The following is a 19,239-nucleotide window of genomic DNA, read 5'->3' as shown; positions in this document are numbered from 1 at the left end:
GTTATTTGTCTTCTAATATCTTGCTGATTTACCCATCCAAAAGAGGGAGCTGCCCCACTCTGCCTAACAGAGGGCTGGTCCAACCACACATCAACAAAGCACAAGATATGTCAGCATAATAGAGGTTCCTGTTTTTTCTTTAAATAATATGAATATAGAGTTGAAAGTGTTACTTCGTGGCACTACAGATCTATTTCTGTACAACCTCTGAGTTGCTGTACAATAATTCTTTATTTTGTACAATTTGTAGTACATAGATAAGTGCTAAATAAATCATAATCAGTAATCATAACAGTATAGTAATTCTCAATTACTGGCAGAGTTTCTTGTAAGGAGTTGAATTTGTTTTAGTTTTGGCTATAGGGACACCCTGTGATTTCTGAATGTACAAAATCATGTTCATTATCTCAACTTGAAACAAGAGCAAGGCAAAGAGAATTAAAAATGTCTTTGTACCAATGAATTAATTTATTTTGATTATTTCCTTGCATGTAATTCCAAAGAGCAGTTAATACCCAAATGAAACCTTTCTGTGGAATAATTTTCTATGAAAATGAGTCAGGAAATATGATTGGTTAGGACATGCAAGGCAGAGGTGATATTCAGAGGGTTCTGACCTGTTCTGGAGAACCGGTAGCAGAAATTTTGAGTAGTTTGGAGAACTGGCAAATACCATCTCTGACTGGGCCCGCCCCCATCTCTTCTCTGCCTCCCGAGTTGCAGCTGATCGGCTGGATCTTCTTTTGTTGCCCTGCACAGGAGAACAGAGCTGGAAAGCAGGTTAGCGGAGTGGGGAGGGAATGGGATTTTGCAGTAACCTTCCCCCAGGAGTGGGGAGAAAATGGAGATCCTTTCCCTGCCACGGCCACCAAGCCACACCCACAGAACCGGTAGTAAAAAAATTTGAATCCCAGCACTGATGCAAGGTAACCATATTCTCCCCCACACCCAAATATATTCATTTAAAGGAAACACAAAATTACCAGTTCCTCTTTTGTTTATAGCTTTGCTTATTTGTAAGCTCAGAGAGAATAAAGGCCGGTAGCCTACAGATGGCCATCTTATGTTTTTGAACATAAGATTTTTTCAGAAGATTGTGGTGAATCAGAGCTATTTCTAAATAGAGTATTTAGAACTTGAGCAAATCTATATCCCAAACATAAAAATCCTTAAAAATTGAGCCAGGTTTGCACAAAATATCAAACCACCCAAACCACAAAAGTTCAAGCTAACTCAGCATGTTGTGGAATGTATTAGTTAGACCTTTATCAAACTTGGCATGTTGTGTGAGGGGCATACACAGTAAGGGCAGCAATAAAATTTGGAATTTGCCATAAATGTGGATCTTTTGTGGGAGATCGTTATTGTTATGTCTGTGGAACTGGTTGGAGTTCCCAACCAGGTCCGCTGTTTGAGCGGGAGCACCAGCAGCTCCCATTGGTTGGCTCCGTTTGACAGCCGGCTATATAAGCCGGCTGTCGAGCAGAGCCAGCCCGTTGTCGCCCGCTGGTCTGCGAGTTAGCTAGCAGACGCGACAACCCTTTATTCATAGCAATAAAGCCTGTTACTTGTACGCTCTGATCTCATGCCTCGTCCTTACCATCGCTCCACAACACTGGCGACGAGGATGGGATGGTCGAAGGCTAGCCAGACGCGTTTTTACAAAGAACTGTAGTCACAGAGAGAGAAAGCAAGGGCGCTGTAACCGCAGCCGCCCCACGCTCGCAAAGAGCGCGAAATTCAAACCTGATACTGTGAGAGCTGATTCACTGAAACGAGCCACAGGCACAGCAGCCGAGGCCGCCCACGCTCACCAAGAGCGCGTTTTTCAAAAAAGAGCTAAGCAGCCCAGAGAGACAACTGCAGCGCGTTCTTTTAAGAGCGCGATTTCGAATAACATTTTGAAACAGACGAACCTGTTCCTTCTCCACGATGAGCACGAATCAAGCATTCCCTCCATTCAAACCTAACGAGGAGACGTGGGACTCCTACAGAAATCGATTCAGCCATTTTCTTGACGCCATTGGTCTAGCCGACGCTGCGGAGCATAGGAAGAAGTCCTACTTTCTGAGTTACTGCGGAGCCACCGTCTTCGACACAGCCACAGCATTAGTCGCGCCCCGCGCCATCAGAAGCGTCCCATGGGATGAGCTACAGGAAATACTTTCAAATCACTATTTGCCCAAACCGTCTCAAATAGCCAGAAGGTATGCCTTCAGGGTCAGGAAGCAAACAGAGGGGGAGTCGATTAACGAATACATGGCCGCCCTGAGAACAGCCGCCTTGCATTGCGGATTCAAAGAATATTTGGAAGACATGCTGCTGGATCAGATCGTCTGTGGGGTAAGAGATCTGAAACTCCAAAGGCGTTTACTGGCGAAGAAAGACCTGACTCTAGCCATAGCCATGGAGGAGGCCCTGGCTGCTGAGCTCTCAGCTCAGTCAGCAGCTGAAATTCAGGGAAATCAATCCAAACCCAGCACGCAAACTGTCCATTCCGAAGAGGTAATCAGCAAAGATGACCCCACAGACGCGTCTGACGTTAACCGCCTAATTCATCAGAAGCCTTCACAGGTAGGAGAGGGGCAGAGTAACAACTTCACCCCCAAGCAACCTCCCATGTGCCTAACCTGTGGAGGCTCCCACCCTAGGGCATCCTGCAGGTTCAGAAACGCCATCTGCCTGAACTGCCAAAAGAAGGGTCACATCGCTAGAGTCTGCCAAGCAGGGCGATCCTTACCTCAAAGACCTCTACCACCTTCTAACTCCCAAAGGCAAGTGGTGGACTGCTATACCTGCTACCACGCTAACCATACTTCCCTAACCCCTGATAAAATTAAAATTTCTGTCTTCCTAGAAGGTAAGCCCTGCAGGATGGAGGTGGACACGGGATCCGCGCTCTCAATCATCTCCTGGGATACCCTGAAGAGACTCCAGCCCAGGCTGTCAAGGAAACAGCTACAAAGATGCCACCTGACGCTACGAGACTACCAGGAAAAGAACATTCCTGTCCTCGGGAAAGGCAAGTTCCTTGTGCAATTCCAAACCTTTAAGGGCCACCTGCCCCTAGTGGTAGTTAACGGTACCCTCCCTAGTCTATTGGGACTTGATTGGTTTCCTTCTCTCGGCCTTAGCGTAACCGGGATCCATGCTGTCTCAACTTCTGATGTAGATACCCTATTTTCAGACTTTTCCGATGTATTCAGCAATGAGCTGGGTTGCTACTCGGGCACCCCCATATCATTTTCAGTAGACCCCCAGGCAATCCCTCTTCGTTTAAAACCCCGTAGGGTGCCTTTTGCCATCCGTCCAAAATTGGACGCAGAACTAGACAAACTACTTAAACAAGGGGTGCTAGAACCCACTGATTTCGCGAAATGGGAGACCCCCATAGTCACCCCACTCAAAAAAGATGGCAGTTTGAGAATTTGTGCGGATTACAAAACCACGCTCAACCGCTATCTGCAGGTCAGCGCCTACCCCGTGCCCGTTATCCAGCATCTTTTACATACTTTCGAACCCGGCACCATTTTCGCTAAGTTAGATATGTCCCAGGCATACCAACAGTTCCCTGTCGATGAACAGACAGCGGAATTACAAACTATAGTCACACACAGGGGAGCGTTCAAATGTAAGCGCCTCCAATTCGGGGTCAGCGTAGCCCCAGGCATTTTTCAGTCACTCATGGAGAGGATTCTCCAGGGTCTCCCAGGAGTGGTCCCCTACTTCGATGACATTTTAGTTTCAGCCACGAACCGGCCCCAGCTCATTCAGAGAGTCAGGACAGTGCTAGAGAGGTTCAGGCAGCATGGCCTCAAACTCAAAAGGGAGAAGTGTGCCATCGCCACTAGGCAGGTGGACTTTCTGGGTTATAGGATTGACGCCTCGGGCATCCATCCCATTGAATCCAAGGTGAAGGCCATCCATGACGCACCCACACCTACCAACAAGACTGAACTACAAGCTTTTCTGGGACTTTTGAATTTCTACGCCTCATTCCTCCCACACAAGGCATCTGTCGCTGAACCATTACATAGGCTACTAGATAAAGACTCACCCTGGCACTGGGGACCCAAGGAGGCCCATGCATTCAAATCAGTCAAAGCCTTGCTCACTTCAGAAGTGGTCCTCGTTCAGTTCGATCAACGTCTCCCCCTAGTCCTGGCCGCTGACGCATCCCCTTTTGGCATTGGGGCTGTCCTGAGCCACAGGCTCCCCAACGGTTCCGAGGCACCAATTGCTTTCTTTTCCAGGACTCTTTCTCCTACCGAGAGGAACTATAGCCAGATCGATAAAGAGGCCCTGGCCGCAGTGGCTGCAGTTAAGAAGTTCCACAAATTCATGTTTGGCCACCACTTTGAGTTAGTGACTGATCACAAACCCCTTTTAGGTCTTCTGTCTGGAGACAAGCAAACTCCGCAGGTACTTTCGCCCAGAATGACCAGATGGACTTTGTTTCTGGCTGCTTACTCATTTAAGCTAGTGCATCGTCCAGGCAAGACTCTGAGCCACGCCGATGCCCTTAGCCGCTGCCCCCTGCCAGTCCCAGTCAAAGACCCAGCACCTATCCATGCCATTTTCGCGGTCAACGAACTCAAACTTCCAGTGACAGCCGAAGACATCGCGGCGCACTCGAAAAAGGACAAAATCATCGCCCAGGTTCTGGACTGGGTGGGGAGGGGGTGGCCGGAAACTCAATGTACAACTGATTTTGTCCCCTTTAAAACCCGCCAGCAGGAACTGTCAAAATTACAAGGTTGTCTTCTGTGGGGAACAAGAGTGGTCATCCCTACATCACTGCGAGTGCCCATCCTGAAGGTGCTTCACGAGGGACATCCGGACATCGTAAGAATGAAGGCCCTGGCCCGCAGCTACGTCTGGTGGCCCGGTATGGACGCTCAAATCGCCAACTGGGTAAGCTCTTGCCAACCTTGCCAACAAACCCGGGCCGCCTCCAGCGGCTCGCCCACCAGATGGGAGAGCGCAAACGCCCCCTGGTCCCACCTGCACGTTGACCTAGCTGGGCCTGTGCATGGCAAGACCTTCTTGGTGGTTGTGGATTCATACTCCAAGTGGATTGATGTAGCCTTACTTCCCACAACCACCACCCAGTCAATAGTGAAAGCCCTAACCCGACTGTTTGTCACCCACGGGCTCCCGGACACCCTGGTTTCAGACAATGGCCCACAGTTCACATCATGTGAGTTCAGCATGTATACTGCCAACTTGGGCATCAGGCACGTCCTTACAGCACCATTCCATCCCGCTAGCAACGGGATGGTAGAGAGAGCAGTTAGATCAGCTAAAGAAGCACTTGCCAGGTTTGGTCAGGAGGACTGGCACTCTAAATTGTCTCGTTTCCTACTCAGCCAGCACACAACCCCCTGCACCACCACCAACAAGTCTCCGGCTGAACTTTTAATGGGGAGACGCCTTAGAACCACTCTAGACAGGCTACACCCCCACTATTGCCCAGACACCCCTTTAGGGTCCGATAGCATGGTCAGAGACTTCGCCCCACAAGACCTGGTATACGCCAGGAACTATGCAGGGGAACCGTTGTGGGTGCCAGGACAGATCGTATCAGTTACCGGCCCCAGATCCTATCGGGTCATTCTTGGGGATGGACGTCTGTGGCGGAGACACGTGGATCAACTCAGAAGGCGACGGATGGGCGCAACAGATACCAACCCGTGCCAACCAGCCAGCTCCAACAACGCCTCACCCGCGCCTGATGGAGATCCCCTGCGGAACCAGGTTTTCCCAGACAAGCGAGAGGGCTGGATGGAGAACCCGAGTCTCCAACCAGAGTCACCGATCCAGCTGCCGAGCGACCCAACCAACCAGCCGGACCTCGAGACTCGATCGGGCCAACCTGAGCAGGGGGTTTCACCAGCACCGTCAGGCACCACACCGGGGCAAGCCCCAGTACCAACAACTGCTGACGCGCGCTCCGAGAGCCAGGACTTGACACAGACTGGCAGTTCACCCGAACTGCGACGCTCTGGGCGCCAGTGAAGACAGCCCATGTACCTACAAGACTACGCATGTTCGCAGCTGGGGGGAAGGGGTGTTATGTCTGTGGAACTGGTTGGAGTTCCCAACCAGGTCCGCTGTTTGAGCGGGAGCACCAGCAGCTCCCATTGGTTGGCTCCGTTTGACAGCCGGCTATATAAGCCGGCTGTCGAGCAGAGCCAGCCCGTTGTCGCCCGCTGGTCTGCGAGTTAGCTGGCAGACGCGACAACCCTTTATTCATAGCAATAAAGCCTGTTACTTGTACGCTCTGGTCTCATGCCTCGTCCTTACCATCGCTCCACAACAGTTATCATCATCTGGGTCATGACTTTAATTGAATTATAGTGGTGACTATACAACTAAAGACAATATATAAAGAGGAGGGGTCAACTTATTCTCCAAAGCACCTGAAGGCAGGACAAAGAACAATGGATGGAAACTAATCAAGGAGAGAAGCAACCTGGAACTGAGGAGAAACTTCCGAACAATAAGGACAATTAACCAGTGGAACAGCTTGCCTTCAGGTGCTTCATCACTGGAGGTTTTAAAGAAGAGACTGGACAGCCACCTGTTTGAAGTGATATAGGATCCCTTGCTTGAGTGGGGCTTGAAGATGTCCAAACTCCCTTCCAGCTCTATTCTGATAGATTGACCAACAGGGAGGGAAAAGGAGACAGAGAGAGAGAGAGATGGGGGAGGAGAGACAGGGAGGGAGGGACTAGTAAAAAATAGATTTTGTATTTACAGTTCTTACATATATAGTATACTAGTTCATTTATAAAGTAAGAATAATGTAGCATGATGGGATGACACTTTAATCAACTGCAATTTATTAGATTTGGAATTCTGCATTGTTCTCCTTAATCATTTCATTTTGTAAAAAAAAAAAAAGGTAATAAAATCCAGACAAGTAAATGTATTAATCCAGATAAATAAATCTATTAATGAAGTCCAGATTAAATAACATATTTTATATTCATACAAGGATTACTAATTATTGGTTTTGCAAAGGAAAGCAGACATTTATTTCCCATATCCTTTTATAGTAGCTATAAAGTATTTTTTTATGAAAGTGGCCATTTGTAAATAAACATGAAAGTAATGTAATGATGAGATAACAATGTGTGTGAGTGTGTGAGTGTGTGTGTGTGTGTGTGTGTGTGTGTGTACACATACTGGATATACTACATATATACATTCTACAAATATACTTTTTTTTAAAGAAAGCAACTTTCTTTAAATTATTTAAGGCTAAAATTGTTTGTTTTTTGCAAGAAATTTCAGCAGAAAAGCTTAACAATAAGCAAAGAGAATTTTGTTTTTAAATATTGTTCCTATATTGTGATCACATTTATCTGACAAATGTGGTCTAAAGACAGAAGATACTGGTAAGTCAGCATTTTGCAAAGCTTTCTGCTTATTTAGGTTTCAGTTAGGCACTCAGAATTCTAATTTTAGGCATCCACCTTCTAAAATCTAGGTCTACTTTGGCATTAGCTTATCACAAGGGAATTTCCCTTGTCCAATTTCAAGCCTGTTTTGTAACAGCTCTGCAGACGGAGCATTTGTCATAGAGAATGTCTGGAAATCTGAGAAATATCTTTTTTAAAAAAATAATAATAAATTAAAGCCAGGGCAAGTCTTATTTTAGATGCCAGAGATCAAAGTAGTAGCTTTCATACAAGTTTCCAATAAAATGTTACTTAATAGCACAGCAATTATGTTCATTGTGCGTGAACCAGAAATGCATTTGCGGCCAAATCCATTCTTCTTCATCAGTATAGAAAATATTTGTGATGTGATTCATGGAAATATAAATAATTAATTCCAGCCTGGATTCTATTCTGCTCAAGATTTTTCCTTTCTTATACTGAAAGAGAGGTCACTGTGTTTCCCACAAAGAGCTACAAGGATGGCTGCCATGTCAAACAGGTTCTATTCTGTGATAGCCTTTTCTATGCATAATTTAGAACCATCTTTTCCACATAGGTTCAATACTCCACAGGAGGGTCTTCAGACAGTTGGCAGGAGCTCCAATATCCAATACTAAGCAATTATGGTTTATTTATTACCTTTGTTACTTTGCCATACCCCAACCGGTTCAGAAATCCAGCTTTCCTTCCTCCTCCTCCTCCTCCTCCTCCTCCTCCTCCTCCTCCTCCTCCTCCTCCTCCTCCTCCTCCTCCTCCTCCTCCTCCTCCTCCTCCTCCTCTTCTTCTTCTTCTTCTTCTTCTTCTTCTTCTTCTTCTTCTTCTTCTTCTTCTTCTTCTTCTTCTTCTTCTTCTTCTTCTTCTTCTTCTTCTTCTTCTTCTTCTTCTCCTCTTCCTCCTCTTCCTCCACCACCACCTCCTCCTCCTCCTCCTCTTCTTCTTCTCCTCCTCCTCCTTCTCTTCTCTTCCTTCTCCTTCACCTTTTGTTCTTCAAGAGGGATGAACTTATAGAGCAACAATTTCATTTACCCACATAACATCTGGAAAAGCCTGTGCAAGTTGAGACAATCAAGGGCAGGCCTCTGAGGCCACCCCTCTGTGGTACATGATTCCTCAGCAGCTGAGGGTATGGACCACATAATACTTTGTGGGGGAAAATAGTAGTTGCTGCTACCTTGTCTTCTTACTGAATGTGGGAATGTACCATCAACTCAATATGTCTAGTTCAGATCCCAGCTAAATGACAATATCCCATGTCAATTTAAAAGTCAGCAACTCTAGAAAACAATCTAAAGAAAGAATTCATTTGCTATTTCTCTCCTGCATCTACTTCTTAAATGTTTTTAATAAACAAAGATAATTCTTTTCTGAGATCTTTCTATGATTATATGCTTCTGACCTGTATGATCATCAGGATCCACTACTAAAAAGCCTCTTATTTCAGATGTAATAGAGTTTTATACATATTTTATACATTATATATTTTCACTAAACTGAGCTTGAAAGGAGCTTAGATGAAAAGGGGACAGAATATTTAACAGCCTCTGACACTTAATATGCCAAACATGAATACACAGGATTGACCTATGTTTTAATTATCAGCTGTATAAAGTTCTTTTGGTTAATGAATGAAATATTTTCAAATAGACATTTGGACAAATGTTTAGTACTTTATTTGAATGTCATTTTGATTCCTTTCAGAATACCCTTATTTACATTCTACTCATGTTAGGAATGTGTTACAGCGACTACACACACACACACAAAAGCTTCATGCTGAGGTAGAAAATGTGTATTTGATCTTCCTCCTTCCTCCTATCCTGGCTTAATGTCTTTGTTTTCAATGCCAACTAGAAAGGGGAATGGTGGGGGGAAGCTATTTCCAAAGGCAGGCACTGCTATGGAGAAGATCCAGCTTCTACTGTAAGTCTTGCTTCCTAGGATGAAACAGATGATACCTTTTAATGGAGGACACTTGGAAAATGACCACTCTATCTGATGTCAAGGGATGGGCAGATGCTCTCAGGGTATCCATGCAATTTCAATTCATGTGTATATGGCAGGTGCCCCAAACATTTAAATTCTCAAGTATTCTCTCAGCATGGCTAACTTTTAGATAGATAGATGATAGATAGATAGATAGATAGATAGATAGATAGATAGATAGATAGATAGATGATAGCTAGATAGCTAAATAGATGATAGATAGATGATAGATAGATTATTAGACAAGTGTGATTGGACACACAAGGAATTGGTCTTGGTGCAAATACTCTCAGTGTACATAAAAGAAAAGATACATTCGTCAAGAGTCAAGAATCATCAGGTACAACGCTTAATGATAATCATAGGGTACAATAAGCAATTAAATCATACTAGGAAACAGTCAATATAAATCGTAAGGATACAAGCGACAAAGTTACTGTCATACAGTCACAAGTGGGAGGGGATGGGTGATAAGGAGTGATGAGAAGATTAACAGTAATAGTAGTGCAGACTTTGTAAATAGTGGGACAGTGTTGAGGGGATTATTTGTTTAGCAGAATGATGGCTTTCAGGAAAAACTGCCCTTGTGTCTAGTTGTTCTGATGTGTAGTGCTCTATAGCGTCATTTGAAGGGAAGGAGTTTGTTATGTCTTTAGGACTGGTTGGAGTCCCCAACCAGGTCCGCTGTTTGAGCGGGAGCACCAGCAGCTCCCATTGGTTGGCTCCGTTTGACAGTCGGCTATAAAAGCCGGCTGTCGAGCAGAGCCAGCCGTTGTTCGCTTGCAGTCTGCCTTGTTAGCTGGCAGATGCGACAACCCTTTATTCCCTGAATAAAGACTGTTACTTGTATGCTCTGGTCTAAGCCTCATCTGTTCCATCGCTCCACAACACTGGCGACGAGGATGGGATATGACCGCAGGCTAGCCAGAAGCACTCGCATTCAAAAGAGCTGAAATCGCTCTAGCGAAGCCACGGCGCTGAACCGCAGCCGCCTCGCTTACAGAGAGCTCAAGCTCAAACCGCTGCGATATGAGCTGAAAGTCACGGCGCTGAAGCCTCAGCCGCCCACGCTCACAGAAGAGCGCGAAATTCAAACCGCTGCCGTTTGAATTCAGTCACACAAGCAAAGTACGGCACTGTAGCCACAGTCGCCGACGCTCCCCAGAGAGCGCGAAATCCAAACTGCTGTCACTAAGCTGAAGTCAGTTATGGCGCTGTTAGCCGCAGCCGCCAACGAGCGCAGAGAGTGCGAAATACAGACTGCCCTTACAAGAGCCGAAGTCACTGAGCGAGTCTAGGGCGCTGTAGCCGCAGCCGCCAGCTCTCACGATAAGTGCAAGCCCTAGGGGCACGACCACCCAGAGAGATAGTTCAGTCTGCCAACGACACCGAGGGTCCCAAGATGAACGCCAATCCGGCATTTCAACCATTCAAACCCAACGAGGAGACGTGGGACTCCTACAAGAATCGCTTCAGCCATTACATCGATGCAATTGGTTTAGCTGACGCCGCAGAGCATACGAAGAAATCGTACTTCCTTAGCTACTGCGGGGCTGCAGTCTTCGACACTGCCACGGCACTTTTCGCACCACGTGACATCAGAAGCGTTCCGTGGAACGAACTACAAGAAACACTTTCAAACCACTACTCCCCTAAACCTTCCCAGATTGCAAGACGCTACGTGTTCAGGATGAGGAAGCAAGCCGAGGGGGAGTCCATCAACCAGTACATGGCCGCCCTGAGGACAGCAGCTCTACAATGTGAATTTAAGAATTATTTAGATGACATGCTTCTCGACCAACTCGTCTGTGGGGTAAGAGATCTGAGGCTCCAAAGACGTCTACTGGCCAGGAAAGTTTTAAATCTTTCCCAAGCAGTAGATGAAGCCCTAGCTGCTGAACTCTCCACCCAGTCAGCAGCTGAGATTCAGGGCACCACACCCAAGCCTGGTACTTCCACCGTCCACTCGGAAGAGGTGATGACCAAAGCTGACCCCACAGAATTTTCAGACATCCATCGCCTCAAGCAGTTGAAACAACCACAGGTAGGAGCTAGGCAGAGAAACAGCAGTGGCCCACAACAGATCCCTTTGTGTCTAACCTGCGGAGGTGCCCACTCCCGGGCATCTTGCAGGTTCAGAAACGCCAGCTGCCTAAACTGCCACAAGAAAGGCCACCTTGCAAGAGTCTGCCAGGCATCACGCGCTCTTCCTCAGAAACTTTCTTCATCTCCTGGCCTCCAAAGGCAAGTAGAAGACTGTTATACTTGCTACCACGCTAACCACACTTCCCAAACGCCAAATAAAATTAATCTTTCTGTTTCCCTAGAAGGTAAACCTTGCAGCATGGAGGTAGACATGGGCTCAGCGCTCTCAATCATCTCCTGGGATACGCTGAAGGAGATTCAACCCAGGCTGACCAGGAAGCAGCTACAAAAGTGCCACCTCACCCTGAGAGACTACCAAGGCAAGAACATCCCTGTCCTCGGGAAAGGCAAGTTCCTTGTTAAATTCCGAACCTTCAAAGGCCATTTGCCTTTAGTGGTGGTTAATGGTGCCCTCCCTAGTCTTTTGGGGTTAGATTGGTTCCCCTCTCTTGGCCTTAGTGTAACAGGGATTCATGCTGTCTCAACTTCGGATGTAGACACATTATTCTCAGATTATTCCGACGTCTTTAGCAGCGAGCTGGGTTGCTATAATGGCACACCCATCTCTTTCTCCGTGAACCCCAGGCAGTTCCCGTCCGCCTAAAATCTACAGAGTACCTTTCGCTATCCGCCCCAAATTGGACGCGGAACTAGGCAAACTTCTCAAACAAGGGGTAATAGAACCCACAGATTTCGCCAAATGGGAGACCCCCATAGTCACCCCACTAAAAAAGGATGGTAGTCTGAGAATTTGTGCAGACTACAAGACGACCCTCAACCGTTATCTTCAGGTTAGCGCATATCCTGTTCCAGTCATCCAGCACCTGTTGCACACATTCGAACCCGGCACCATTTTTTGCCAAGCTAGACATGTCACAGGCATACCAGCATTTCCCTGTCGACAGCCACACAGCAGATTTACAAACCATAGTAACACATAGAGGGGCATTCAGGTGTAAACGTCTACAATTTGGCGTCAGCCTAGCCCCAGGTATTTTTCAGTCACTAATGGAGAGAATTCTCCAAGGTCTTCCAGGAGTAGTTCCCTATTTTGATGATATTTTGGTCTCAGCTATGGATAGGCCCCAACTCCTGCAGAGGGTCAGGGCAGTATTAGAGAAGTTTAGACAGCATGGTCTCAAGCTCAAATGGGAGAAGTGCACCATCGCCACTAGACAGGTGGACTTTCTAGGATATAGGTTAGATGCCTCAGGCATCCACCCAGTGGAGTCAAAAGTAAAAGCCATCCACGAGGCACCCACACCTACCAACAAAACAGAGCTACAAGCCTTCCTGGGGTTATTAAATTTCTACGCTTCGTTCCTACCCCACAAAGCATCAGTCACTGAACCTTTGCACAGGTTATTAGATAAAGACACTCCGTGGCACTGGGGACCCATAGAATCCCATGCATTTAAAGCAGTCAAATCTCTACTCACTTCAGAAGCCGTTTTAATGCAGTTCGACCAACACCTTCCCTTGGTCCTAGCCACTGACGCATCCCCTTTTGGGATAGGAGCTGTCCTAAGTCACAGACTCCCCAATGGCTCCGAGGCACCAATTGCCTTTTTCTCCAGGACTTTCTCCATGACTGAAAGAAACTACAGCCAGATTGATAAAGAGGCCCTGGCTGCAGTAGCGGCAGTTAAAAAATTCCACGAATTTCTCTTCGGCCACCATTTCGAACTCATTACTGATCACAAGCCGCTTTTGGGACTTTTATCGGGGGACAGGCAAACTCCACAGGTACTGTCCCCCAGGATGACGAGATGGACCTTGTTCCTGGCGGCCTACTTGTTCAAATTGGTCTATCGCCCAGGTAAGACTTTAAGCCACGCAGATGCTCTCAGCCGCTGCCCCTTGCCGACCCCAGTCGAGGACCCCGCTCCGGTGCACGCAATCTTCGAAGTCAATGAACTCAAGCTGCCAGTGACTGCAGATGACATCGCAGCACACTCCAAAAAAGATAAAATACTCGCCCAGGTTCTGGACTGGGTGGGGAGGGGGTGGCCGGAAACAAAATGTTCAGTTGACTTTACCCCATTTAAAACACGTCAAAAGGAATTATCAAAACTCCAGGGATGCCTGCTGTGGGGTACCAGAGTCGTCATCCCAACCACTCTTCACGTGCCCATATTGAAGGTGCTGCACGAGGGCCATCCGGGCATCGTGCGAATGAAGGCATTGGCTCGCAGTTACGTATGGTGGCTCGGGATGGACAATCAGATTGCCAAGTGGGTAAGCTCGTGCCAACCCTGTCAAGAGTCCAGGGCAGCCCCACCAGCCGCCGCACCCACCAAGTGGGGGAGCGCCAATGCCCCATGGTCGCGGTTACACATCGACCTGGCCGGGCCTGTGCATGGCAAAACGTTCTTAGTGGTTGTGGACTCTTATTCTAAGTGGATAGATGTGGCCTTACTTCCCACAACCACCACACAGGCAGTTGTTAAAGCCCTGACCCGGCTTTTCGTAACTCATGGGCTCCCGGACACGCTGGTCTCCGACAATGGCCCACAGTTCACATCCTGTGAATTTAGTATGTATGTCGTGAATCTGGGCATCAGACACGTCCTCACGGCCCCTTTTCACCCTGCTAGCAATGGGATGGCAGAGAGAGCTGTCAGGTCAGCTAAGGAGGCACTAGCCAGATTCGGTCAGGAAAACTGGTATTCCAAGTTGTCTCGTTTTCTCCTCAGCCAGCATACAACACCATGCACAAGCACTAATAAATCACCGGCCGAACTTTTAATGGGGAGACGCTTAAGGACTACCCTAGACAGACTGCACCCCCATTACTGTCCTGACACCCCGTTAGGGTCTGACAGCCAGGTCAGAGACTTTGCCTTGCAGGACTCAGTTTTTGCAAGGAACTACGCAGGAGATCCGTTGTGGGTGCCAGGGCAGATCGTGGCCGTCACGGGTCCAAGATCCTATCGGGTCCAACTGGAGGATGGTCGCGTGTGGCGGAGACACCTGGACCAACTAAGGAGGCGGCGGAACAGTCTGACCAACGCTGAACCGAATCCACCAGCCAGCCCTCGAGTTCCCGTCCAAGTTCCAGAAGGAAGCTCCCTGAGGGACCAAACATTCCCAATCGAACAGAGTGAGCCTAGAGTGGATCCGGACTGCCAACCCGAATCTCCACCTCGTCCACCCAGCAGGATCACCAGTCATCCGGACCAAGACGGTTTTCCGAGCCAGCCTGAACGAGGGGAGTCATTCCATTCCCAAGATCCCACGCCAAGCCAAGTTGATACCCCGGCAACCTCGGAGCCTTGTTCCATGGACTCGATGCCCACCAACAGTTTCCCCGAACCACGACGTTCCGGTCGCCAGCGCAATCCACCCACGTATCTCAAAGACTATGCATGTTCCCAGCTAGGGGGGAGGAGTGTTATGTCTTTAGGACTGGTTGGAGTCCCCAACCAGGTCCGCTGTTTGAGCGGGAGCACCAGCAGCTCCCATTGGTTGGCTCCGTTTGACAGTCGGCTATAAAAGCCAGCTGTCGAGCAGAGCCAGCCGTTGTTCGCTTGCAGTCTGCCTTGTTAGCTGGCAGATGCGACAGCCCTTTATTCCCTGAATAAAGACTGTTACTTGTATGCTCTGGTCTAAGCCTCATCTGTTCCATCGCTCCACAACAGAGTTGAAACAGTTTATGTCTGGGATGTGAGGGGTCTGTAAATATTTTCACAGCCCTCTTTTTGACTAGTGCTATATACAAGACCTTGTTTTTTCTGCAGTCCTAATTATCCTCTGAAGTCTGTGTCTGTCCTATTGGGTTGCAGAACCAAACCAGACAGTTATAGACATTTATAGTTTTTAAGAACATTCACCTCTGGGGTTTTATAGAATGTACAAGGCCACTAGCTCAGCTTCTTAAAGACATAAGTTTAAATGATCTACTCAAGAGCAATCTGCCTTTTATCCCAGCCAGCACTCAGACATTCAAATCCCAGCTACTCCTTTTGTTGAACAAACTGTCCTTCCCCAGGACAGACAAAGAATTGCTCTTTCAACAGTTCAACTCTTCTTTCAATGGAGGTGTGGAATGAACGTTCACATTGCACTCAGGAATCCACCTAACTAAATGGAAGTAAATGGAACAGGGGCAGGGGTGGGATTCAAATTTTTTAACAACTGGTTCTGTGGGTGTGGCTTAGTTGGTGAGTGTGGCTTGGTGGTCATGTGACTGGGTGGACGTGGCTTGGTGGTCATGTTATTGACTGGGTATGGCCAACTCAATATCACTCACATTGAGGCATGCATCTCCTCGCCTGGACTCTCATGACTGTGGGAATGCTGCAGCAGTCATAAGTGTGAAAAAGGGTCATAAGTCACTTTTTTCAGTGCCAGTGTAACTTTGAATGGTCACTCCACACAAGCAAAGTACCAGCAAAGGAGGCAAAAAAAAAAAAAAAAAACGCCAGAGAAGTTCCTGAGACAGGAAGTCTAGTTCTGCCAAGAACGTAATAAGGGTTAACGGAGAGGCAGTTTCTGTAAGCAACACCAGAATGTTTCCTTCCTGCCTTCCTAACAGGATTAGGCCAGTAATTTCTTCTAAAAACTGGTTCTCCGAATTGCTTAGAATGTTAACAACCGGTTCTAGTGAATAGGTGTGAACTGGTAGAATCCCACCCCTGAACAGGGGGTTGGACTAGAAGACCTCCAAGGTCCCTTCCAGCAATATTCCGATTGATTGATTTAACTCTTATATCTTCAGTAGAGAGCTGCTGGTTGTAAAAGCAGCATTTCATCAATAGAGAGGATTCTTAGAAAGACGATCTCATTTAGTATAAGTGCAAGCAGAATATAAGTATTTGGAGCACCAACAGAAGGCATGGACCTGCACACATCATCCATTCAGGTGGATGCAATTTTTCTTGTATTTCTATTTATATATTGACATTATCTACATTCTTCAGAAAGTAAACTATGGAATGTTCTATCACACAAATCTGAATTTGACATTCTCTAATCATTCCATTGCTCCCTGATCTTGGCCATTTTGACTCGCTCCCCCTCAGGGGTGAAATTCAACCACCTCAGCCCACCTTGGCAGAGGTGGTAGGGATGATTTGAATTGGTAAAAAATTGCCCCAATCGCCCCTGGTTCCTATTACTATTATACCAAGCCACGCCCACAGAGCTGGTAGGGGAAAAATTGAATTTCACCCCTGCTCTCCCTCCCCACAAAAGAAGAGACATTAGGAAGCAGTGAGCAGGGAGACAGACAGTAAGATCTCCTGGATTAGATCTGCTTTCAGCCCATATATCAAGGCCCAAATTACTTCCAAGAAGCCCCACAAACTGGTTCTCCTTTCTCTGCAACTGAAGGAAAACTGTGTCACAAAACCTATCTCCTCTCACGAAAGATGTTCAGCAACTTGGCCACAATATTAATATGGACCAGTGTTGAAGACATTACATCTTTTTCTCAAAGCGATCTGGTAGCCAAGATGATAAGGAGACAGTCAGAAAATAACTGCAACAGTCTTAAGCTGAAGAGGAGAAGCAAAATATCAGATGAAACACCGACTGGATCAAGGGAATTAAGTAGGGATGCCTTACTTCTTTATTTCTGATGTTTTTCAATATCATATTATAGAACAAATCTTACAGCTGCCTCTAAAACATAATAAAAAAGGACTAATAATTCTCCTAAGAGTTAACTCAGATATTTAGATAGTTTTCCCTGTCAGCGGAACAAAACCCTGCCAATCACTCTCCCTAATGTAGGATGGGATTAGGGAGGAGCCGAATTATGGCAGATGGTTAGAATAGTGGGCTGCTGTCTGTCAGAACCTATTCCAAAAAGCAGTTGGATGTTTTTCATTCCTGCTTTGTCAGGAAACCCCCATTAGCCTGTGGATCAGCTGCTAGGAAATTTACAATAAAGAAAAAGAGGCTTCCCTGTCCTGCTTTATAGAGAAGCCGTATCATCCCCTGGCAGCCACCCTGCTCTTGTGGATTTGGTGATACATAGGGTGAGAAAGTTCTCCCTGGCAGACCTTGAATCTGTGGGGTGCATTTGCTGCTGGCAGCTCACACAGTGCACAAAGTGCCTCATGGATCAAGCTGCCTATCAGTCAAGGCTTTTATTTTGACATAGGTTGGCTTGTATAGGAGAAAAAAATATGTCCTACCTCAGGGCAGTTCAAGTTTCCTGCACTTTCCTTCTGTGCAACATGACTGAAGTGGTCACACATTGCTGGGCAGATCCCAGTCTATCCTGGATCACTTGCTGGATCCGTTGCTGCCCAAGCAAGGTTTGTAGCAATAGAAGAGAGAAGATGCCCCTTTCAAAGTGGAAAAGAAAATTCCAGGTGGGTGGCTTCTGCCTTGAGAGGAAGGAAGGCCTAATGATGGTGTGACCTTAAACAATGGTTTGGGAAACAACCTCAACCTTATCCCAAAGGTGCTTTTTCAAGAGGGAACTGGACTTCCTGTTTTTTTCTTTGGAGATGTTTCACTTCTCAGCCAAGAAGCTTCTTCCATTCTGCTCAGCTCAGTAAAAACAGGAAGTCCGGTTGCCTCTTGAAAAAGCACCTTGGGGACAACCATGACCTGGATGACTGAGAATCTCCATAGTCATTTAGCTATGGACTTTGGGATGAAAACCTCAACCTTAGTTAAAGGCAAGTGTGATTTTGCCATAAACTGAGAAGACAGTGGCCAGAATGTTCCTCAGCAAAGTTGGAAATATGAGTGACATAATAAAGGTCAGCAGTAGTGTTGTTAACCATTGTTCTTTCTATTGCCATCCTCACCACCACCACCTGTTTGCTTTAATTAAATCCTGACTCCTAACTAGCAGCAAAACATTTTGCAACAAGTTAAACCAGCGTTGCAATAGCATATTTAAGAAGGCATAATGGGACAGTTTCTGGGGATAAAACATCAGGAAGATTACCTCAGGGCTACGGGTTTCATCTTGTTGTCACATAGGCCAACAACAGTGTTAAGTTTGAGCAATGAGAGGCTGAACCAGAGCATGAGTGCAACAGTACTTTATTTGGCCCGGGGGGCCCGCCCCCCCCCCCCACTCGCTCCCCCCCCCCCCCAGCCCCGCCCGGGGCGGGCAAAGCCCCCCATCCCCCCCCGCCCCCGGGGGGGGGGCCCCCCCCCCCCCCCCCCCCCCCCCCGCCGGCCCCCCCCCCCCCCCCCCCGGGCCCCCCCCCCCCCCCCCCCCCCCCCCCCCCCCGGCCCCCAACAGAACTTACGTTTTTGTCCATTTCTGTCAGCCTAGCTACAACAGCAGCCAATGAACACCTGTATAAACAAGAATGGATGCTGGAGGGCTGCAGTGGTGCCACAAACCATCCAGGGAGCCATGAAAGGTTGAAAGAAACGGATGGAAAATTTTTAGCAAGAGAATAGGTGATTGAAGATAAAATGGGCAGAAGAAAAGGGGGAAAGGAAAAAAAAAGCCAATCATCTTTTGCATGTATCTGGGTAGTAATAAGCAAAGATTTAAAATGTCTTCAGCTATTGAAGCACCAATAATTGGTATAATAATCTCTTGAATTTCTTTTCTTGTCAATTTTCTCTTTCTTTTCCTGCCTCCCAAATATTCCATTCTATTTATTATCATCCATCAAGAGATTCCCACTGGGGAACTCCTTCCTTCTAGATTTATTTGTTAATAGACTCATGACAGCCGATG

General features: G+C 47.1%; 1 protein-coding gene across 1 annotated transcript; it reads left to right on the top strand.

Annotated features, from left to right (window-relative positions):
- The first annotated feature begins 11,064 nt into the window (after positions 1-11,064).
- On the top strand, positions 11,065-11,774 carry LOC148127764 (uncharacterized). Its single transcript, XM_087921957.1, has 2 exons — positions 11,065-11,475; positions 11,565-11,774. The coding sequence occupies exons 1-2, from the start codon at positions 11,122-11,124 to the stop codon at positions 11,709-11,711; spliced, it is 501 nt and encodes a 166-aa protein (XP_087778083.1). The 5' UTR covers positions 11,065-11,121; the 3' UTR covers positions 11,712-11,774.
- The last annotated feature ends 7,465 nt before the right edge of the window (positions 11,775-19,239 follow it).

The sequence above is a fragment of the Pseudonaja textilis genome, chromosome 1, assembly GCF_049901715.1.
Source record: "Pseudonaja textilis isolate UNSWEBS1 chromosome 1, rPseTex1.2, whole genome shotgun sequence".
Lineage (NCBI taxonomy): Eukaryota > Metazoa > Chordata > Lepidosauria > Squamata > Elapidae > Pseudonaja > Pseudonaja textilis.
This window is presented reverse-complemented; position numbering and strand designations above follow the sequence as displayed.

What these genes read in the sequence shown, in the direction of transcription:
- LOC148127764 (XM_087921957.1), top strand. Translation starts at nt 11,122, where the DNA reads ATGAGGAAGCAAGCCGAGGGGGAGTCCATCAACCAGTACATGGCCGCC. An exon ending in AGCAGTTGAAACAACCACAG is followed by an intron (nt 11,476 to 11,564) that starts GTAGGAGCTAGG and finishes GGCATCTTGCAG; the next exon opens with GTTCAGAAACGCCAGCTGCC.